The sequence below is a fragment of the Ornithodoros turicata genome, chromosome 1 (genome assembly GCF_037126465.1).
Source record: "Ornithodoros turicata isolate Travis chromosome 1, ASM3712646v1, whole genome shotgun sequence".
NCBI lineage: Eukaryota > Metazoa > Arthropoda > Arachnida > Ixodida > Argasidae > Ornithodoros > Ornithodoros turicata.
This window is the reverse complement of record NC_088201.1, coordinates 135,705,779-135,730,120: the sequence shown is the minus strand read 5'-3', so window position 1 is coordinate 135,730,120 and position 24,342 is coordinate 135,705,779. Positions and strand designations below refer to the sequence as shown.

General features: G+C 44.9%; 1 protein-coding gene across 2 annotated transcripts in view; it reads right to left on the bottom strand.

The window, feature by feature from the left end:
* The window catches only part of LOC135378632 (thyrotropin-releasing hormone-degrading ectoenzyme-like), a 294,976-nt gene that overhangs the window by 87,279 nt on the left and 183,355 nt on the right, over positions 1-24,342 (bottom strand). For both annotated transcript variants that reach the window (XM_064611715.1, XM_064611714.1), the window contains 2 exons: positions 15,533-15,857; positions 5,202-5,505 (listed from right to left, as the gene is read on the bottom strand). In XM_064611715.1, coding sequence (XP_064467785.1) covers positions 5,202-5,505; positions 15,533-15,857 — 629 coding nt within the window. The remainder of the gene's footprint in view (positions 1-5,201; positions 5,506-15,532; positions 15,858-24,342) is intronic.

Sequence of the window (24,342 nt, the reverse complement as noted above, 5' to 3'; positions counted from 1 at the left end):
CGGGGACCAGTCTGCCCCATTTGCGGTACCCTAGTGACGTTTGCTGACGCATTAGACGAAGGGAAGAGTTGCATTGATTTCGCTCTTTGATCTGATTTTTAAGCAGTTAAAGCGCTTAAGTGTTCCACATATTTAGGTAGAGTGAAACCCCTCTTTCACTCTGTGCAGTTTTTTAGACAAAGTTCGACCATCAGTTTAGTGCCCCTTTAAGGAGCATGAAAACGCGAAAGCAAATCATTTTCAGTTTAAGGCTGGAATTGCAATAAGCGCTACGCAACCGAAACCGTTTTTATTGGTGCTACTGTTTGTCACACAAACGCCGTCTTCACATCAACAAGAAAACCTGCCGGAAAAAAAAAGGGCTTATAATTATGTTACATATACTTCTCTCGGTCCTAAATCGGGTATACTCCTCGAAACAGAATAGCCGCATGAACTGTCTGGAAGATCTGCGAAGATATGTGAATGTTCGTCGTGGCGGGTTGTCAGGCGCTGCTCTAGCGTTTCAGGTTGTTGAGTACGTAGAGATGCAAAATTTCCGGAAATTTTGAATCGCTTGAAAAAAGAAAAACGTTTTTTCGGGGGGTTTTCCAGAAAAATTGCAAAAATAGAAACGAGCGTGGTTACAGCGTCTCTTTTCGATTTAAAATTGAGTCGTGCCATTTAAACCCAGACCACATCATGCAATGAGCTTTATTAGTGTTCATCCTCTAGGCATAAATGCAGAGCAGAGCATCCCATTACACTGCTGTCTACTCAGCGTTAGGTTATTAGAACAACCCATCCACTCCAACCAGAACTCCGACATTATGTGAACACGATGGAGATCGCTTGGAGCGGCCAAACGGAGCTCTAAGTCGGTGGTTATTGGCGGATTAGAGGCATCTAAAGGCACTGTTGGCGGGTTAGAACGCATCAAAGGCACGAAACTTTGTTTGTGAATTTTGTCGCCTGGAAATATTGGGCGATTTTTGCGAAGACGAGGAAAAAACGGAAAAAATCGGTTTTCCTAAAAAAAATTCGGGTTTTTTTTTCGGGGCTTCGCATCTCTATGAGAGCTTGAGTACGCTACACTTCACAGCTTCACCGCATCGCATCCACATAGCCAACCATCATCCCGAATGACAACGTTATCTCCTTTGATTTGATGAAAACGGGGGACGCACACCATTTTTGTGGCAATTTTGTGAAAAAGCTCGTGACGCACCTGTGCAGCACGGGCGTGGATTGTTCTCCTCTTCGTTAGCCCTAAGGTAACCTAGCTATCTTAAACCCGAAATAACCCCTCACCTTCAGGCCGATGGCCAAGAATGGTGATGGTGGTCGTTCCGGTCTCCCCGGAACGCACGACGCGGTTCCCCGAGGCCGTAGTCGCTCCCCGGTACTGAGAAACCGGTCGAACTCCGCCCCTTGCGAACGGACACTTCTGTCGCTTCAACAGCCTTCTCTGGCCGAGGACCGAACATCAGGCACAGAAGTGTATGACGTAAGTCAGACCAGTGATCCAATGAATTGTGATGAATCACTGGACCAAGATATGGGGGACCCTTTCACGCTGGTGACTTACAAGAAAAATAGGCCTCAAGGCATCCCTGTATTGTTCAAGCCAGTTGACCCTGGAAAATCGTTTTGGAAAGTCAATCCCAACGTGGTAGCGAAGACTATTCGCTCTGCGGCCCAGGAATCAATTCTCCGTCATCGGATAACGCTGATGGCTCCATGTGCATCTTCGTCCAGACGGAAGGGGCAGTGTCTAATCTGATGACCCTTAGTGAAGTGGCTGGGGTGGCAGTTACTGTCACCATCCCCTCCTCATACGTTAATAACATGGGGAAAATCTATGACGTCCCACTGGAGTATACCGACGAGGAACTCACCTCGTATTTGGGAGAGGATGGCGTCATAGCCGCTCGGCGTCAAGTGCGGCATGTCTCTCATGAAGATGGGTCGGACCAGTACATCCCCCTTCGAAATGTCATATTGACCTTCAAGTCCAACAGAAGGATACCTGAGGAAGTTAAGTTTGGCTTCTCAACGCATACGGTGCATGAGTATGTGGAAGGTCCAGTGCAATGCTATCACTGCCAGAGGTTCGGTCATCTTGCTCGAAGCTGTCGATGGCCACTACGGTGCAAGTTCTGCTCTCAGCCGCACACGCTCAAGGAATGTACAGCGCGGCGCCAACCGAAATGTGCAAACTGCGAGGGACCGCATGCTGCATCGCATTCTTTATGTCCCCGGAAGAGGGCAGCTACAAGGCGCTTTCAGGCTCGTGTTTTGACCAACACCCCTTCCCCTTCCCCTGGGATCAGGAAGGCACGACGTAGTGCACAAACGGACGGAGGTTCAACTTTAGGTCTCCAGGCGGCCAAAAGTGATGGTCGACCACAAACTACTGCGAGATCCCAAAGGGCACCTCAGCAGGTCTCAAAACCAACAGTCAAAACCCCCAAACCACAAGCATTTAAGCCTCAACCGAGTAGGCATGTGCGGCTCCTAGATAGCCAGCATGACACCCCTAATGCTACCACTCCTCTCCGTGCAACTTTCGCGGCCGCAGTGCGAGGCCCAAGGAAGACCGACGAGACTCTGCCAGCAGCGCCTCGACGGCTGAAATGGCACTCCCCCCAGTCTTCGAATGACTCCTGTGTCATCATCCCCTTAGTTCTTGCTGCTATGAGGGCCATTGTTGCTTGTTGCCCTGAGGCTGCGCGGTTGCCCGAAGTCAAGGCTCTTCTAGAGATTGACAGCCTTTTCCTCGGTCATGGAGCAAATCTATAGGAATGCTGTCTTAATGCAGTGGAACGCGCGCAGTCTGCGCAACAAGCTGCCAGATCTTAAAGACTTTCTACTTCGGCATCGAATTCCCATGTTGGCTATTAGTGAAGCTTATGTTGAGAAGGACTTCAGACTCAGCGGTTATAGGTTGGTCACGCAAGAAGATACAGATTTCTCAAGGACGGTTCTGCTTGTTCGACGCGATTTCAATGCAGCTGCCCTTCCAACGCCGAAAGTGGCTGTCCTAGACTGTATCCGGTGTAGAATTCGCTTGGGTAAAACTGTCGTCATTGTGGTGAACATAATTGCCACAAAAATTGTGTACGCTCCCCCCCCCCCCGTTTACAGCAAATCAGGAGAAAGAACGATGTCACTCGGAATGATGTTTGGTTAGGAGCGTGCTATGTGGTGAAGCTCATTTTACGCACTCTTTCCTGCAGGGCGCCAATCGTGCCGTTGCCCACTTCTGTAGTGCCGACAACGGCGAGCCATTTCACCGTTACAATCACCACCACGACCATCATCTTTAAGAGTGTAGTAAGCACGGTCGTGAGTAAAGTGGGGCCAAATGTGCGCACCTTAAAGTTAAAATTAAGGCGATATTTAACGTGACTGTTAACCCTGTTTCGTTCTTTCTGGCAAGACGTCAGGAACACCAAACAACATGTTTTCGTTGTGCGGTGTATTGCCAGTGCGTAATAAAATTGACAAAAAAAATTGAGGTGGGGTCAGTCGTGTCCCAGCCATAGTGTTTTACATGAAAACATCGCAATCTCTGCTTCCTTTGCTCCTTTGCGGGATTTTAGTGAAAGAAACGTTACGCGTGGCTTAATTCGTTCGCCTCAAACGACACGGCGAAGGCGGCGCGAGACGCCTCCTATACCGCTGCTTCGCGTAGGGTTCTCTGGCGGTCTCTGGCTGCTCCACGCTGCTGGGTCCCACTCTGGATGTACTGCAACTTCTCTGTAGGTCACTTTCACACTCGCACAAGTCGAAGTTGCCCCGCTGGTAGAGGGTAAGGACTTTCTGTGCGCGTCGGCAGTCGAATTTGCCTCCGCCCCTAATCTTCTTCGGCGCGCCCGTTGCTTTCTCGATCGCTCGGTACTGGACCTTTTGGGCTTTTTGGGTTCCTCTCGAGACGCCATTTCTTCTGATTCCCGTTTCTTTACATTCTGATCATATGTTAGTTCCATATATACATTTGACCTGGCTACCAAACCGAACTTACAGACGGTTTCACATGAGAGAGAGAGAGAGAAAGAACGAAACAAGTCCTGATATCCTGAATAAGCAGAAGTGGTGGCGGCATGTGGGCCGGTAAGCACAATACGCGCCAGCAAGCGTGTTGTGTGTTCGTGCGCTTCAATCTTTATCTCTCTACGCTACCGCTACCGCTGCTTTCTATGCAATCCCAAACGTGGAACACAAACAAGAAGGACGAGAGATCGGCACAACGAAATGTTATATAATTTTATTCATACCTGGATACATGACGTACGGTAGTCTATGATTTGAATCAGTCTGATACGTAAGTCAAGCAGCATCGAATACGATTTTTTATATATTTTATTGTGTGAGAATGTCCGCAGTTACGTAAACGAAAGGAGTTCTGTGAATCGACCACAACCCCGGTCACATGTCAGTGTCACATTTGAGGCCGTTAACAGCTTTCGTCACGTCTACCTCTGGTGATAGCTAACATGACCTAGGCCTGGTCTTCAACTTGTTGTACTATAACGCGCCCTGGTGGTGGTGGTCGCGGTGAAAGGGCTAGCCGCCGTCGGCCTCACAGGGGTGGGTAACTTAACGACTAACGCCCTGGAGGTTGCGTCGTGAGCCAACTTCTGAGTGAACTTAGGGAAAGGGTCTGAGGAAAACCCAGGAAATACCCCAGACAACACAGTCGGCACCAGGATTCGAACCCGGGTGCCTCCCAGTCTCGGCGTCACATGGCCAGCACGCTAACCACCACGCGAGCTGCTACAACGCGCCCTAAATCCGTCACTTCGGCCCGTGGATTGTCGCACAAGCTCTCGCACGAGCCTGTTAAAACGGCTTTAAATATAACGAGAACGATCGCTATGCGAAAGTTCAATATTGGGGGGCCCCGTCCTACGTTGTATGCTGTCAGCTGACCTGTCGTTTCCTCTTTTTCATTTCCTTTTTCTTTCTGAGATAGCAAGCTAACCTTCGTCTGTCTGGCCTTTTCTTTTCATCTACTAATGTTTCAGACATCTTCGTTGAGGAACTCCATATACATGCTTTCTCTTCTGAGGGTTCCTAGACATAGGTAGGTAGGTAGGTAGGTATTTTATTTATTGGTCAAACAAATATACCGTTTTTCAACGGGACCGCAAGGCCATACTGGACCATACAGCTTAGTGCAAGTAATACCGGTAGAATTATCCAGTGAATGTACTCACCTGCTCTCCATGGAGTCCTTGTAGAACCCTATGCCATATTTGGAAACGAAGTTCATGGTGAAATACACGGTTAGTACGTGGTAGGTGTCGCATTCAAGCCGTTCGTCCAAACGCAAGGACACGACGTCATCCTCTCGGGTGACTTTGCGGATGTTGACCTCGTAAAACCCAAAATTGATTGCAGTTTCGACGGACATGTCGCCCAGTTTCATGTCAGGACTTGCGTGGAAATGAAGGATACGGGTACTCTCCGTGCACCTGAGCAACATACGAACTTGACCTTCGAAGTGCTCACTCGAGATGTCTGCAGAGGAGAAAACCAGTTACAATCACTTCGAGGACACTCTAGAGAATAACCTTTTCGGAGTGTCATTTCTATGTCCTTTATCCGCTATTACGATCGGACACTAGAGGAACCTTTTGTTCATTCGAAGATGATGACTGAAAATATTGCACGTTTACCGCAACGCATTTGGATGAGTTCATGTAGCGATTACAAAAGACACTGAAAATTAGCATTGCGCAATTAGCATTGTGGCATCCAATATTTGCACCCACTTGTACCATCTCGCTCGATGTATATCTGCAGTCCTTCAATGACCAGTTACTTTGCTAAACAGCATCAGAGGACACGTGTTTCGCCGTGTTTGCGGCTCGTCGGCCCTGGGTAGCTGCGCATCGTTCGGGATTGGCAAACCAGGGGTCACTCAGCGAGCGATATACACCTGGGAGGGTGACTGAGCACTCCTCAATGCCACAGTGCAAGCCAGTGAATTATAAAGAGAGGAAAAAAAGCCATTAAAAAATAAGAAAAATGACGTTAGATGTGTTTGAAATTCAAACTTACAGATTAAGATGGCTTCTATGGCTGCACGTAGAAAAACAGATACTCATGGAACGATGCGACAGCGCCAGAGGACACGTGTTTCGCCGTGTTTGCGGCTCGTCGGCCCTGGGTAGCTGCGCATCGTTCGGGATTGGCAAACCAGGGGTCACTCAGCGAGCGATATACACCTGGGAGGGTGACTGAGCACTCCTCAATGCCACAGTGCAAGCCTGTGAATTATAAAGAGAGGAAAAAAAGCCACTAAAAATAAGAAAAATGACGCTAGATGTGTTTGAAATTCAAACTTACAGATTAAGATGGCTTCTGTGGCTGCACGTAGAAAAACAGATACTCATGGAACGATGCGACAGCACCAAAGGACACGTGTTTCGCCGTGTTTGCGGCTCGTCGGCCCTGGGTAGCTGCGCATCGTTCGGGATTGGCAAACCAGGGGTCACTCAGCGAGCGATATACACCTGGGAGGGTGACTGAGCACTCCTCAATGCCACAGTGCAAGCCAGTGAATTATAAAGAGAGGAAAAAAAGCCGTTAAAAAATAAGAAAAATGACGTTAGATGTGTTTGAAATTCAAACTTACAGATTAAGATGGCTTCTATGGCTGCACGTAGAAAAACACATACTCATGGAACGATGCGACAGCACCAGAGGACACGTGTTTCGCCGTGTTTGCGGCTCGTCGGCCCTGAGCACTCCTCAATGCCACAGTGCAAGCCAGTGAATTATAAAGAGAGGAAAAAAAGCCTCGTCCATGTCGCATCGTTCCATGAGTATCTGTTTTTCTACGTGCAGCCATAGAAGCCATCTTAACCTGTAAGTTTGAATTTCAAACACATCTAGCGTCATTTTTCTTATTTTTTAATGGCTTTTTCTCCTCTCTTTATAATTCACTGGCTTACACTGTGGCATTGAGGAGTGCTCAGTCACCCTCCCAGGTGTATATCGCTCGCTGAGTGACCCCTGGTTTGTCAATCCCGAGCGATGCGCAGCTACCCAGGGCCGACGAGCCGCAAACACTACGAAACACGTGTCCTCTGGTGCTGTCGCATCGTTCCATGAGTATCTGTTTTTCTACGTGCAGCCATAGAAGCCATCTTAATCTGTAAGTTTGAATTTCAAACACATCTAGCGTCATTTTTCTCATTTTTTAATGGCTTTTTTTCCTCTCTTTATAATTCACTGGCTTGCACTGTGGCATTGAGGAGTGCTCAGTCACCCTCCCAGGTGTATATCGCTCGCTGAGTTACCCCTGGTTTGCCAATCCCGAACGATGCGCAGCTACCCAGGGCCGACGAGCCCCAAACACGGCGAAACACGTGTCCTCTGGTGCTGTCGCATCGTTCCATGAGTATCTGTTTTTCTACGTGCAGCCATAGAAGCCATCTTATCTGTAAGTTTCAATTTCAAACACAGCTAGCGTCATTTTTCTTATTTTTTAATGGCTTTTTTTCCTCTCTTTATAATTCACTGGCTTGCACTGTGGCATTGAGGAGTGCTCAGTCACCCTCCCAGGTGTATATCGCTCGCTGAGTGACCCCTGGTTTGCCAATCCCGAACGATGCGCAGCTACCCAGGGCCGACGAGCCGCAAACACGGCGAAACACGTGTCCTCTGGTGCTGTCGCATCGTTCCATGAGTATCTATATACAGGGTGTTTCAAAAACGTGTCATTCGGACTTTATAAAAAAACGTGGCGATGGAAAAATACGGGGTAAACGGCATTTGTGTGGCAACTGAATTCGCCATCTTGCAAAAATATTATCATTTGATTTTAATTAAAATAAATTGAATTTCTTTAATTGAACTCCAAAATTTCCCAAGTCAACCTAACGTTTTTTTTACAGAATTAGAGAGCCTGTAGCGAACTTAGTCAGATCCACCAAGAAATCCGCTCGATATTGCAAATGGAACTGCCCAAAAAAAGTCCCGAAATTGAGGCTTCAAAGTTTCGGGTATTCAACGGCGCACGAAATCAGACGCAAAGATTTGTGGAGAGGAGGACTTGCTCCTGCCCACATGAAAGATAGAAGGTCGAAAAAAAAGCAGGGCGGGAAAAAAGAGGCGGAATCATTTTTATTTGCCGCTTATCAACGTATGGTGGAATGTCACCCGCCTTGTTATCGGCGCGTCTTGTGCTGGACGCCGGTCCGGCGATAAACTGTTCTAGCTCCATGGGGGCAGGAACATGTCCTGCCCTTGGCGCATCCTTGCGACTGATTTGGTGCGCCGTTGAATACCCGAAACTCCGAAGCCTCAACTTCGGGACTTTTTTGGGGCAGTTCCATTTGCAATATCGAGCGGATTTCTTGGTGGATCTGACTAAGTTCGCTACGGACTCTCTAATTCTGTAAAAAAAACGTTAGGTTGACTTGGGAAATTTTGGAGTTCAATTAAAGAAATTCAATTTCTTTTAATTAAAATCAAATGAAAATATTTTTACAAGGTGGCAAATTCAATTACCACACAAATGCCGTTTACCCCGTATTTTTCCGTCGCCCCGTTTTTTTATAAAGTCCGAATGACACGTTTTTTGAAACACCCTGTATATAGGTTAGAGAGGTTAATATATCAGACGGCTGCGAAGTTGTATAAAAGTAAAATAATAAGTCGTGGACGACAGATTACAGGAAAGTTAGCAAAAACTAATTTATTGAATGGGTAATTTAATACATAGATTAATATGCTACGAAATGTTTAAAAGAACGGTCAACATTTCGACAGTAGCACTGTCTTCGTCAGGACAAACAAATGTGCAACCCATGTACCTCTTTTGTCCTGATACACTTACCATGGAAACAAAGCTGCACACGTTACCCCATTGTCTAGGGGTGTTCATTTACACCGAAAATGGATTTAGTTAGGGTACCACTAAGTTACACCCCAGATGATGTCCAATTAGCACCTCGCCTGGAAGGCGTACTTCCATTTTAAGGTGTTGATTTACACCGAAAAAGTAATCAGTTATGGTATTTCACCCAAGAAGGTGTATAAACTTTAAGAGTGTGGTGTCGGGGATACACTCGAAAGGGTGCTAAATATGATGAATCCAATTTACACTCAAAGTGGTGTAAAACGTTTGACGTGTGCAGCCTTCCCTCAGAGTGTGTAACTTAGAGAGTTGTTACATTCAGAAGCGTGCTACCTATCACACACACGAACTACACTCACACGGGTGTAAAACTATAGATGACAATACGCACACAGACACCACTCTTTGAGGGTGTATTTTATTACCCCCAATTTTAAGGGTGCACCTGTTACACTCTGAGGGGTTTTACCAACGCCGATGAACACTTCAACCGAGATCAAATGTCCCTTAACTTGAATTTAACGCTTAACTGCGCTTCACAAAAGGGAATTATTGTTACTGAAACATTCATCACGTCACAAACTAAAGTTTACGAAAAAGAATTGAGCGTTATCTTGACGTTTTAACAACGCTTAATCTTGGTTCAAAGTTAACCAGCGTTGGTGAAACCGGGCCTTAGTCAGCTGGTCTCTCACCCCTTCTCCCTACCAAAATGGCTTGGTCAATGGCCGAATCCAGCCCATCGACGCTCTGCGCTCTTTTGACTTTTCTGGACACAATCGGAGTTCGATTCTTATTGTGAAGGGGCGCATATTTTATTCCCCACATCAGCACCACCAACGGTGTAGAGTATCGTCTCTCTCGATGAGACTCCCCATTCATTATCTTAAAGTCGTTGTTGTTGTTGTTGTTGATGTGTGCTAGTTATCGCAACACTCAAACTACACTCAAAGGGGTGTACAAAATTAGTGGCCGTGTGTTGCCGTGTATAGTGTAGGGGTATAGTGTAGGTGTGAGGTCTGTGTTCCTGCATAATACACACTTTCCCGTTCAGTATAGGGTGTAATATGCGTGTACTCAGGGTGTATTTGCGCAATTACACCCTTTTTAATCTGGCATGGGTGTAAATAATACTGTGTGTGGAAGGGAACTCCGCCTCGAAATTGGAGTATCGTTATTTGCCAAGGTCCTACCTGTTGTTTAGGATTCCAATTTAGTGTCTCCAAGGAAGGCAAATATATTACGCAAACCAAAACACATAATTTAAACTGTAACCTGACCCGGCGCCTTTCCTTTCCTCAATAGTCGTTACGCCATCGATATAGCGACGATGATGGTATGAACTACCATGCTTTTCAGTGGCACGGGGGGGGGGGGGGGGCGTGAAGAAGTGAGCACCATGACCTCACTCACGTATATAATGTGGGCAGGCCCATACTTCGTTCGGAGGCCGAGCCATGCACCCTTCTGGATAACATTTCCCAGTGGCCCCAAATATTTGTCATGCGCAGGCGGCTCAGCACGGTACCGTCTGCAGGATAGATCACTCATGATAGTTGTGACTCGACGTAAAGCTACGAATTATCAATTGTTATGTCTCCAGGAGAGGAGACGTCTGGACTATCCCCCACCCCCGGAAACCAGTTTGACGTCTGCAGGGTATAATATTTTCCCTCCCAATACGGCGCGGGGCTAGACACTAGATGTGCAAAATGCATTGAACATCCCCCCAGCGAAAATGTACTGGGCAAGAACTTCGTTCATGACTGTTTCTGCCATATCTGCACTGCCCTAGTCGTATGACAAGTTTTATGATAAGTCTTTTCGATGTAAGAGCTGTCAATCGGACGAATGAGACTCTTCAGGCCCATTTCACGCTAAAGTTCTTCTTGTCCGTTTACTTCGAAAATACAGCTTAAAGGTACTGTAAAGCATCCGAGGTCGAACGTCATTTGACGTGGCTATTCGATAGTCCAAGCAATCAGTACAAAAGCGGCACACATTTCATTCCAATCGGTGGTGTAGTTAATTAGAAAATTAAAATTAAATATTACGGGCAACACTGTATTTGGTGTTCGGAAGGGATCCGTACTACCTACCGCGTACAGCGGAAACCACGTTTAATGCGTATAACATTGGGCTGGACATAACAATCCACAACAATCCACCATAGAATCCGTCCCTGCAATCCAGACAAGAATCTACATGTGAGCATAAACAAACTGAAGAAATACTGAGCAGCTGAAATGTGGCAGTCGTTGAAAAAGCCAGACAGCGTCCAGATTTTCTTTTTTGTCCACTGTGTGCTTTATCCTCAGATCAATTCTTGACAATCAATATGTGATTTCTCGACACTCGGAAGACTGCATCGATGACTCGTTGTTACGGAGTACGCGGTGAGGAGTGGATGCATTCTGACAGACTTTCTTTTTGAGAAGCTACATCCACTCTACAACTGACTCAGGTGTGGTTGCGGTAACTACAAAGAAACAAACAGATTTCAAGTGTCGGTGCCGTTGAGGGTTTCCAGAAATCGTCGTGAAGCACCATTAACATGCAATACCGGCCCTCCGACTGTGGATGTCGACGTCATATAAAACAGTGTGTCGGCAGCGTGAACTCGTACGCTATAAATAGTGGCTGGGCTGCACATGTGATGTACAGGTCATAGTCCTGAATTTGTATGGTGTACATTTTCAAAATCACTTTACCATTCTCGAACTCAAACCACTTCAATTCAACAATTTAGCGGGCGTGTTGCATTACTTCTTCTAGCCACAGCAGCTAGGCAGAGAGGGCAGATGTAAAAACACAGCAATTTGGTACTTGAACATGTGTAGTGAATCACAAAGTTCAGCACAAGAGCAATCAGAAGCAAAATGTGACAAGACAGTTAAATAAAGAAACGCAAGAAGTTTATTTCGCTGATATGTGATGTCCAAGCATCAGGCACTCACCAGACTTTATCCTGAGAGTTGAGCATGCATATCCCCCCCCTTTTTCCCAAGGACAATAGTGGTATCCCTCCACCGTGGCAACACATCAGGTGGAGGGTAGCTTTGCCACGGTCTTAAGGATCCAAACAACCATTCCCCCACAGTACAATGTTCCAAAAATCCCACCATTTGCTTTATTCTATACATTTATTGAATTATATCTGCTCATCACAGTTACAGGGAATCTGCATTACAGGAAATCATTACATAACAGATAAATAGGTTTCAATCACATTTGACGTATAACGAGGGTATAAGCAGCTCAGGGCTGTGGAAATACAATATTCAAAAAGATAATGTACGAAGGATGATTCAACTCCTCCTTCCCAGTGATGAACATCAGGCATTGCACAACAAGAGGTAAACAATAGAGGGTATGCAAAATAAAGGCGCTGCCAGCTCCCATCTTTGCAATGCTTTCTCACCAACGATCTGAGTCATTGAGATGACGGGTTTCTGTGGCTTAAAAAAATGTCTTTGCATTGTGGTATAAACAGAAAACAACCGTAGAAGAACTTGGTTGAACATAACAAAGTCCAAATGAAAAAGAGAGGCAGCTCAGATGAATTCAAACAACTCAAGGAAAAGGGGTACGGACACCAGGAATAGGACCTGTGTCTTCCAATCTTCTGCCAGACACGCTAACAGTGACACCACATCAGCATCAGTTTTATGTCATCCCTAATTGTGGTCTGCCTCAGCCGCATCCCAAACCAATATTAATTAGGAGTAGATTGACATGTAAAGTGAGTCAGCCACTTTGTGTGGCGACATGCTGAGTGTGCTGCAAGGTAGGACTGGGAAATTGAGTAGTGGGTACACAATTACAATTCTGAAAAACAGGAGCCCAAACTGTGGACAGTACTCTACACCCTAAGAATTAAGGTTTATTCACTCATGGAGCAGTCTCATTTTCCGCATAGCAATGCCTGGTACAGTTAGAAAGCACATTCTGAAAACCTACAACGACCGAGGCTGTTTAAGTAATGTCACGACCTATCAAGATCTGTATTATTGAGGTGTAATCATTCCAGTGTTAGAAATTTCTATGTAGAATTAACTTTGTGACACTGCAAACTATGATACCGTGATACCTTTTACAGCATTCTATGTGTAAATACGTAGTATGTTGCGAATCTGTCTCCTTTTCCTTTCGTGAATGTTCCAGTTCGTAAATGCTTGTCCGTCCTAATGCAATAGACACCTCAACACATTTCAGTCCTTTGTTTGTTTGGTTGTTTTTTCTATGACACAACGGCAACTGTATCATGCATTTGTGACTGCGTGTTTCTGTATTGGCGAGCCTGATATCATCACATGTCAACGTCTTTGTCTTAGCTGCGAATTCAGAACCCATAACCTATTCAATCTCAGTAAGAAAAAAAGAAAAAAAAAGTCTGACAGAGTTGAATTATAGCAACATTCAAAGCACTGTTTCTCAGGAAAGGATTGTGCTCATTGATGGCCTAGCAAAATTTTGAGTCCAGTACCTCTGAAAAAACATCCCCTGACTGTAGCTATAAAAGGTACCTGAGATTAAGACATTGTTGACTATTGAAGTCGGTACTTCCACCAGAAGAAACTACAGCCTCTTTGAGACAGAGACAGATATGAATATGGGAAAGTGTCGCTAAAGCGAATGAATTTCATGATCGGGTAAATTGTAAAGCAGCAGAAACTGCAAGGGAGTTAATTAAGCCTCGTTATGTTAGTGTCTATCCTCTCTGTTTTGTGCATTCCTGTAACTCAAACCATGAAATGATCACTGGCTCGCTTGCACATTTCTTAACGTTCCTTCTTTTATAGGCAGCGTGTACCGTGTTTTGAAGTGTGGATACACTGTCGTTCAGTTCTTTCTCAGCTACACACACTCTTCTAAATACTATAAGGGTGGGTACCTTCGCAGGTGACGGTAGTGACACATGTTTGGTAAAGCATCCATGACCTGATCCACATTTTATCCCAGGTGTACAAGCTTCTGCATGAAGGTTTGCCTAGGCATCTGTGAAACAAAAAAACATAAATTAACTCATATTGAACTGCAGCATATGCAAAGGTAATGCAGTTGGGATAATTCCAGAATGATTTGGTCTTCTTTGGGCGAGTCTCTGCCATTGCACGGCCTGCAATGATATGAAGTTCACATGCCAGGTTCTCAAAACAAAACAAAAAAGCAGTTTTGAAAGTTCTAAGTTCATTCTCAACTGGTCCAAAATCAACAATCTCAAAACAATCGACGTATTGGCACTCATAAGCCAAACAATCCAAGCGAGAGGGATGGAAAACTTCTGGTAACAGGCCACTGTGCAACTACAATGCACTACCAAATGTACCTAAGCCTATATCTACAATGACAGACCATGTGTTTTCGAGGGCTGTGTAAAACACAAGTGTTTTCTAAATCCTGAAATGACATTTTTGAATTCCAGGAAATTCAGCAGTTTCGAGGACTAGTGGGAACAGTATCCTTGCATCCTGTGAAATATGCACATCTTCTGAATATTTTCTCATACAAGCATGAAAACGAGTTTTGCACGGCACACTTGGTTGAGATACCATTATACTTTCCTAGGGTATTACAATAGCATTAAGACAGCGAGAAAATACCTTAGTACACAATAACTACCTGGTGCTGTGCATGTCATACTCATTATATAAATAACTCAACGAACCTCACCAGCACCGGCGATTCCTGTCGGTGCTTTTGCTTGAAACTTGCGCCGCGCTGACTTTTTCAGGCGCCGGAATAATGAGCCAGGCGGGAAATCTTCTTAAGGGTCCAACGTGAAGTATTTCGAGCACGGACGATGGTCTGACTGCAAATCCATGTCAAGCAACCGAGGCCATTCCCGTCTTCGCTGTTCAATTTGGTACGACGCGGTACAAGACAGCCTAGCGTCTCCGCAGACAGAAACACTGCACTGTGCAACTTGACTGCACCAACTAGTGTTTTGTCATCGAGCATGAACATTTAAAATGAGTAGTTCGCGTAAGCTACGCATTACGCATCGCGGTCAGAAGACGCAACACGAAAGACGCGTCCGCGGACAGGTTGTTTCAGGTGGCGCCTCCGTCGAACAGCGCTGCATTATTTTTTTTCATTTTATTTCGCAAATAATGCGCTAAACTGTAATTTCTGAACTCTTGCTGATATATGATAAGAAATAATATAGGCACCAAAAGAACCAAAGTGCGACAAAGATCCCAAACGCTGTGTTGCCCGCTGCACAGGGGGATGTTTGGCACCAGACGTCGCGTCGCTGCAGTACGCCGATTTTTTCATAACAAATTAAAAATATTTAGAGCGCGTTGTCGGTCGTATGATTCCACATACGGCATTTACAAGCAACAAAGTCTCAAGTCGTGTCGCCAGTATAACTTGCTTGACCACTGCTTTACAGTACCTGTAGCGGCAATCGAGCTACGTATGCTCCAGTAAATCCATTCTCCTCAATGAAAAACACGGAAGAGAAAAACGTCAGCGTGAAACCGCCCCTAATGATGCCATCTTGAGCTTTCGATAAGATACCACGTGACGTACGTTCTCTCTTCATCTTTTTTTTTTATCGCATGTGCGCGTCCAGCTTTCCGTCCACACGAGCTGTTCATACTAAGAAGCGCCGGTTCCAACCGGCATTCTAGTACAACAATACTAACTATCTTTCCTACCAGATATCCTCACCTTTATTAACTGAGATATGGAGGGTGTAATTCACTGGATAGACGTGCCTGGGCAGCCTATAGGTTTGAACCCGGCGGTTTGGATGAGGCGTGCTCGGCATATACTTCAATGTACGTCTATTTGGAATTTCTTCGGGGGTTGCCGATGATTGAGGGTCTCCATTGTAGGGTGTCGAAGAAGCCCTTACGCTGAGCTCTTGATAATCTTCACTGACTATGTCTTGGCCACTGGTGTCAGTCATGGCAAAGATGTCTTCGGTGGAAAATACCAGCGACGTGAAGAGCAGGTGTAAGAGTTGCCTCGATATCTTGGTGTGGCTGGAATCCTGCGAAATAATAGAGAACCGTTTCTTGTCACAAATAAGCGCAGTTACCCGGATCTTTTTTTGTGACACATGCGGAGTAGTATAACTGTTAATCTACAAGGACGATTCCTTTCACCCGTAGCCAGAAACTCGCCAAACTCAAGGATATGCGTCCGTCGTCAAAACAGTGATGGGGAGTACCTGCAGTACCAATTACCAGAGAACAACTTTAAAGGAGCATGGAAGGAGGATTGTATCTCATTACGGCCGAAGTCCCATTACGGCCGATGTCTCAATACTTTCGGCCGTATTGAGACTTCGGCCGTAACGAGATGTTACCCAGACGGTGATAGATGGAGATTGGATGAGAGGAAGGGCTTGGGGTTAGCATACGTCCTGGGTTGACCTCAGGGGGAACTGTGCCAACATCTGCCAACATAATGAAACATTCGAAGAGCTACGAAGCAAAATGCATTCTGTCTTGGACGATAACAAGGCGCTGAGAGACGAAAATGGGAATCTGCGCGAACAGTGTCTAGAGAACAAGGCTCAGTTGAAACGCAATGAGATGCGAATTGCAGAGTTGGAGCAGTACTCCAGAAATCGTAACATCGAGATTAAAGGGATTCCCCCCCACCTGCTGAAATTCAGAACATTCCAGAACTTGTTTGCAAGATCGGGGTCGTAATCGGTGAAACCATTTCTATGGACGATATCGATATATGTCATACTGTGCCTATTCCCAACACCGATTCTAAAAACATCATTGTCCAGTTTAAGGTGAGACAGAAAAGAGACTCCGTAATCGAAAAGGTGCGGGCAAAGCGTATCAAATGTGTGGATATCGGCATCTCCTATGACAAACCACAGTCTTTGTCAATGAGCATCTTTCTGCCTACATGAAACGCCCGTTGGGTGCAGCTATTGCTCTAAAAAAAGATGGAAAGTTACACCAGGCTTGGGCACGGAACGGAAAGGTGTATAACAGGTCACGTGAAAATGGCGTGCCACAATCTGTACAGCATCTAGATGACCTCGAGCGGTCTCTTGCCTGAAGATTTTGCGAACTGTTGCTTGCACTTTCGGAATTCTTTGAGTGTTTTTCACTTAAATTGCCGGTCTGTATCAAATTAAATGGACGCTCTGTCTGTAGTATTTGACAGTCTGAAATTTTCATTTGATGCGGTCATGCTGACCGAAACATGGTACAACGAAGATTCACATATGTTTGAGTTGCCAGATTAGGAGCATTTTTACCTAAACAGAACCTAAACGCGGCGGTGGTATATCGATTCAAATTTCCCGCAAACTCGGGCGATGCACTATTCTTTCAGAGTTCTCTGTTATCACTAATAATTTCGAAGCTTTATCCCTTGACAATAATGATCTCATTTTCTGCGTCATATTATACATAGGTCGGCATTTTGCTAAGAATTCATTCAACATCACATCATGGTCAGTTTTCCGCAAAGCCCATCACATCACATCACCGTCATAAACCATCACATCACGAGCCCGTAACTCAACTTCAACCTCAGAATTCATCACTTCATAACCCATCATTCAACTTCCAATTCAAAACCCATCACATCACATCATTCAACTTCAACTTCAGAATCCATTACATCATAACCCATCATTCAACTTCAGAACCCATCATCAGAATTCAACTTCAGATCCCATCGCGGTTTTGAAGTTGAATTCCTATGAAGGGTTCTGAAGTCGGTGATGGATTTTGAAGTTCAAGTTTGTGATGGGGTTTTGAAGTTGAATTCCTATGATGGGTGCTGAAGTCGGTGATGGGCTTTTGAAGTTGAACTCCAACAAAGGCCTACGTGGGGTGTGCCCGGCTGCAGGATTACGACGCTAGCGTCCTGCTCGCCTGTGTTTGCGTGGGTTTCCTGGTAGCGGCAGCCAAAGCGTAAGCGAAGGAGGGGTATGCTGTTTGGAGGTCGCGGTCAGCCTGCACTCGGTTGGACTTGGAAGCAGGGTTTACCAATGAAGGAGGAAATGGAGGGATGCCACGTTTGACCTCCGCTGTCACATGCGAACAGCGGAAGGTGTATTGCTTGCGCGGTAGGGTTGTTGCACAATATTGCGCCCGTTGTTGACAGATAAGTGAGCGCATAGCACATTGCGCGTTCATGTGGCTTCGGGTGACCGCTGATGGGGTTTTGAAGTTGAATACCAACGAAGGCCTACGTTGTGTGCCTGGCTGCTCGCTGCTGGAGGATTACGACGTTGGCGTCTTCCTCGCCCCTGTTAACGTGGATTTCCTGGTAGTGGCGGCGAAAGCGTAAGCGGAGGAGGGGTATGCTGTTTGGAGGGTGCGGTCGCCTTGCTCTGGGTTGGGCTTGGAAGCAGGGTGCACCAAGAAAGGAGGAAAGGGAGGGATGCAATGTTTGACCTCCGCTGTCGCATGTGAACGGCGGCGGGAGGTATGTTGCTTACGCGGTAGGGTTGTTGCACAATGTTGCGCCCGTTGTTGACAGCTAAGTGAGCGCATAGCGCATTGCAGGTTCATGTGGCTTCGTACGACATCCTTGCCTGCCGGAACATTGAACGTTCATAGGACTTCGTACGATCGCCGTGTATGCCGGTACATTGCACGATCATGTGGCTTCGTACGTCTGGCTTTTCCGCCGTGCCATTTTTCACTCGTGACGCTGGGGTACCTTCGGCTATTAGCTTCGGCATCGGAATACATCGTGGCCAGCCACTCAGTATTACATGAGCTCTTGTGACATGATGCTTACTGACACTGGAAATCGCCGTCATGAACGAATTCAGCGCCCTGTAATCACCTTCGCTGGACATATGTTTTTACTCTAATTCTTTCATGCAATACACCACTGCAGTGGTTTATCCGGAATCCCAAGCAGGGGGCGTGGTCATTATTACAGCTACGTGATAACAGCTTTACACGTATAATTACCGACATGTCATTACAGCTGAAACGGCAAGCCCCCTTTTTTGCAGGGGGTGTCGCCAAACTTTTTTCTTTGGGGTGGGGGGTGTCACAGGGATGTATCATGGTCTCGATAAATCACTGGCATCAAAAATTGAGAATCTCTCCTCGGAGAAGTGTAACCGATTGTATTCTTTTTCCTTCGAGGAGGGTATATACGGACGAACACTAAGTGAATTCTTAACGACCGAGGCGTTTGGACACATGTAATACATACAGAATGTGAGGCGCAAATTGAAGTGAAGACTGCAAGGAGCTCGGAAGACCACCAACTTACAGTCCGTGAAACAGTTTCTTTTCCTCTCTCACAATCTCTAAATAACTATGTGTCGACACAGTTGACAATAATTCCCACTCTTACCTGTTTTTATTTGATATTTGAAACAACCTCTCATCATAATCACTCGAGTGTAGTGTTATAGTCACTTCTTGAGGTAACTTCGCAAAAGTATCATGAGCAATGTTAGAAATTTCTATTTCGCTTCACGTCCAAGCAGGCAGAACGCACAACGCGGGATCCTTTCTTTTTATTTTGCTGCTGAAAAATCCGACGACAGTGACCACGCCTCTTGCACGTGCGCGGCGCCAGCAGCCTGTCTGCTCCGCCTTGTTGCAGCGCGATGTACTGGATGTACGCAAACGCAATTCCGACGTGCTTCTGTGTTACACTGTTAAAACAAACTTCACCACATAGCATGCTCCTAGCCAACCATCATACCGAATGATATCATTTTGTGTCATGATTTGTTCAAAACAGGGGGAGGTGCCTATCTGGGACAAGATAATCTGTCCCAGATAGGCGCCTCCTCCCATTTTCACCAAATCAATGCACAGAATGATATCATTCGGAATGGTGGTTGGCTAGGAGCGTGCTATGTGGTGAAGTTCTTCAAAAATATTTGAAGAATCATCGAATCGCATGGATCTATTATGGAAAAACCTTAACGGGACCGAAAAGTGAATATAAACCTATCGAAACTTTATGTTCAGCGAAAAGCTTGAGCCTTCAAAAGTTCAAATATCAAATAATTCCACTGAAATCGCTGTAGTTTTTCTGTAATTGAATTTTCCATAATTGCGTGTCCAGGGACCAGTGGCGTATCTAGAGCTACCTGCGGCCATGGCAACCAATGAGTCTGCGCCCCTGTTCAGGCACATATCGAGGACACAGTTGGTCATGTTTTGTAAATACTTTAATGAAGTCCACAGAACTACTACACATGCAAATGGCCCACTAACGTCACAAAGCCTTTCTGGCTTTTGCTGCTGCAAATTTGTCGATAATGTCACTAAAATCAATGTTTTTCTGTTTCTTCTTCTTCAACACTTAAAACAGCAAGGTCGGAAAGCCTTACGTTTCACACTACAACCTCTCTAATGGCGGGTGCATACATCATTTATGAATGTGCCAGGTTGAATGCCCGACCTGGCACATTCACACCCGACCACATAATGGCGCCCTTGTTCACCTGGCGCCCATGGCACCTGTCCACACCTGCCACACCCTAGAGTAGTAGTAGTAGTAGTAGTAGGAACCGTCATCTTCGAGGACGCATGTAATACGCGCACTTCCGGGTGCTAATCCGGCGAAAACGAAAATGGCAGTGGGCATTTGTGACCACTTTATACGTCGAGAATGTCGAGCCTCTTGAACATGAGTGCGCCGGAATTCCGCATTCCAGAACTGTCGCTCACACAGAACTGTTGTTCGTGCGTTAGCGTGCTGGAAAGTGTGTTCGTCGCAGCAGAAGATTCCTCGTCTAGAGATTAATCGGAGTCACATTCGTCCTCAGCAGTAGCTCACCGTACCGCGAATATGGACTGCTTTGTGAAATCTCCATGTATCCGGGAGAAGCACTTGTGTAAGCTGTTTTTTCGTCGTGCAGGTGTTCATGTGTGAAATGCGAACCGACGGATACTACGGTTTTTGCTGCCGAGAGGTAGAGAATGCGTGTGAAAAGCAGACAGACGGTTGCATCAGAACTAACGAATATTTCGAAATACTGTGCCTTGACACCGAAGTACTGCAAGTGTATTTTACATACATCCGAGAAACCGAAGCGCATGGCAACATACACGGCAGCGCCGTGTGGTCTTTACGCGCTACTTGAAGGGCAAAATGGACGGAAAACCCTTATTTCTGCAGGAAATTCCGTTATACCACCTGTCGGCCGTTGACAAGAAGCATATGGGGTGCTCCGAGAAAATACAATAGAGAGTACTCCACTGGATCTTCATCTGCGTCATGCATGCTATTAGGGATGCTTTCCCATCAGTGCCCTGACCTGTAGAAATGTTGTTAGCATATTTTCGTTTCGTGTTTGCTGCAAGTTTTTCTCATTGCTTTTTCTTCGCTGTCACAGCATATTATAATTACTAGTTTGTTCCTGGAGGGTTAAGTAACCTGTGGGCATAGATGTATTTGTAGGTTATACTCATGTCTCAGTTGTATATGTGAGGAGTAAGATCATTTTCATCAGTGCCATTCAGATGAACTGTGTTCTTAACCTTTTAGTATACTTCTTAGTGACCACGTTTCCAAATGACAACTAATAATTGAACCAAGATTGGGATTTAACACTTAATTAACTCTGTTTTGCAAAACGGAGTACTTGTAACTGATTCATTATCACGTCACCAACCAAAATTTTGTAAAGAAAGACTTGAGGGCTGACTTCAAGTATTATAAACCCTTGATCTGGGTTCAAAGTTAACCATGCACCATTGGTGTGCATAGTACTCCAAAATGGCTAAATAATTTATTTCATAAGTTGTCTATTACTGTAATTGAGATGTACTTTTGTAAAGTACTTTTGACAGCCATACAAATTGAAACTGGCTTCAGTGTACACTACAAATGCATCGTAACATTTAATTGAAATATAATATAAGGGCAGAAGCAACATTTTGTCACAACTCAAACTATATCTTTCTTTTTTATTGTCCAGGGATTTAGGAAACAGAGTAGGACTTCCTGCCCTCTGATGTTTTGACGTACTTGATAGATTTGTAAAACCTGCAACAAAATAAACAGAAGTATAAACAGTTTCCTCTTTCCCTTTTGAATTTAACAAGCTAGTTATATTTTACCACTTGTTCACTTTTGTATTCTCTGTTGGTGAAAAGATTACAGGAACAATAATTCTGCAGATCAAACAATGACCTGTCATCTTGATGCAGATCAGAACAGAAGATTTCTTCAGGCATGCTAAGTGAGACAAAAGAAATGTACAATGAAGGTTGTACAAAAACAGCAAATCTCCGTCGACTAAAACTTTATATCTGTGGATGTTACCACATCGTGTAGTTTCCATCCAAAGGTAGGACTAGGCAAGGTTGTTTGGTAGGTTGCTGGCATGTTCATGTGCTATACCGTTACAGCACATCAATATAGATGAGGGGCAAACACATTAGAGAGCGTGATGGCTACAAACTCAAGTGAAGATTTATTCAACAGAACAAGAAACCGAAAGCATGAGTATAGAGAAAGGCAGTGCCCATGCAGTGTATGGTGAACCACATTAATCTCTGAGAAGGTAGGATCGGAAGAGCAATAAAGAGAAATGACAGTTGCGTCCGAGATAGGGGAACTCTGCAAATTTAGGACCAATATGATGTGGTAACCTTGCATGGCTCACTGCAGCTCAGACACACATTGAACAATTCCAGTAGTGTGGCTTCAAAGACAATGAACATTTCCTGTTTCACTGGGCATTCAAGTGTAGAGGATGCATCTCTAGAAAATTACTTAGCGTTCCTTAGTCATAAAGTCATAACTACATCTCAACAGGAAGTATTCTTGTACACTTCAAACAAGCTAGTAGTTCTTCTCCTCTTGTTGACGTCATACTACACCTGTCCAAAGACTGAAAAAAATGTCACAAAGTCTGCAACACGTAACAAATCTAGTGCTTCCATCTGTGGACTTTGCATACCTGCTTTCAGCTATTTCTGTCATGTCAACTTGAGTGCCTGGATCACACACACACGAAGCAGTCTTGCGCCACTTCAACACTGGAAGGCCCCTAAAATGAAATTTGTTGATGTGGACAATGTTGAGTACGGGACAAGTAGGATAACATACGTTAAATGGAATACGTCGTCACTATATTATAATTTATACACGTGTGACGCATGTACATACCTAAGACGTTGTGTTGAACGCGTCACCTCGGTGAAGCAAAATCACTGGGTACTGAGCATGGGTACCAACACGACCACCCACGACGTAAACAATAAACGCGATAACACAGACGGCCTTGCAGATGGCGCGGCGAATCGTAGCTCGTAGCGGCGAAGTAGCTGAATGCTTTATTAGCGTAAAAGCTATGGAAGTGAGCGTCATTTTTAAAATGGGGTTTAGCTGTAAGATAATGTGCGTCAGCTTTGTTCTCTACAGAATTAACTCTCACGAGGTAAGGGGTGACCAATCCCTGGGAGCCCTGGACCTGAAACCCAAGTTGCTCCTTTTCGCCGTTCGCTGGCAGCACCGTCCATGTTCCGGCAATCTTCAAAATATTTATACGTAAAAAATATGCCGAATTGAGAAGTAATGCTTTCTGTATCTTATCAAACAACGATGTTGTGCACGACAGTGGGCAAAAATATAGGGGTTATTATTCAGTTTTCGGTCCCTTTAATAACATAATCAAGAAAAACACCGACACTGACAGTTTTGCCAATATTGTAGTTCACGGCACCGTCTTATCTGGAAAAGCTTTATGGGACCAATTCAATGACTTCTTCGTTAACATAGCTACAAAGACACCTAAATGCGGTGCACTTGGTTTCTTAAAAAAAAATCTGTTGATGATTCCATCTTTTTTCAACCGACCGATGTCAGTGAAGTGTGCACAACATTCTTGACGTTAAGTAATTCCAAATGTTGTGATATTAACGGTGTTCAAATTAAACCGGTCAAGTATGTAATTGACTTGATTAGCCCTGTCGTCGTGTCTTTATATAACATGTCCCTCGTTAGGGGAATCTTTCCCGCGCAACTCAAAAAGGCGAAAATCTCGATTATACATAAGGGAGGCGATCAAAATGAATTGTCCAACTACCGTCCTATATCCCTCCTCCCTATATTCTCGAAAGGCCTTGAAAAAGTTGTCTACAATAGACTATTAAATTTTTTTAACATGCATAATCTTATCATAAATGAGCAGTTTGGGTTTCGTAAACATGGGTCAACCGAAACAGCTTTGTTAAAACTAAAAGAAATAATAATAATAAACGTTGAAGAAAAGCGTCTAGCCTTAGCGGTCTTCGTAGGTTTTTGTAAAGCATTTGATTGTATTCATCACAACATTTTATTACTAAAATTGGAGTATTATGGCATTCGCGGTGTTCCGTTAGATCTGATAAGGTCATATTTACACCTACGTGAACAGGCCGTTTCTATAAATAATTTTCTATCAGATTTTGCGACTGCAAAATCGGGAGTCCCGCAAGGCAGTATTTTAGGACCCTTATTATTCAACATATATGTAAACAATATAATCAACGTTTATCCACATTCAGCTGGTACGACTTACT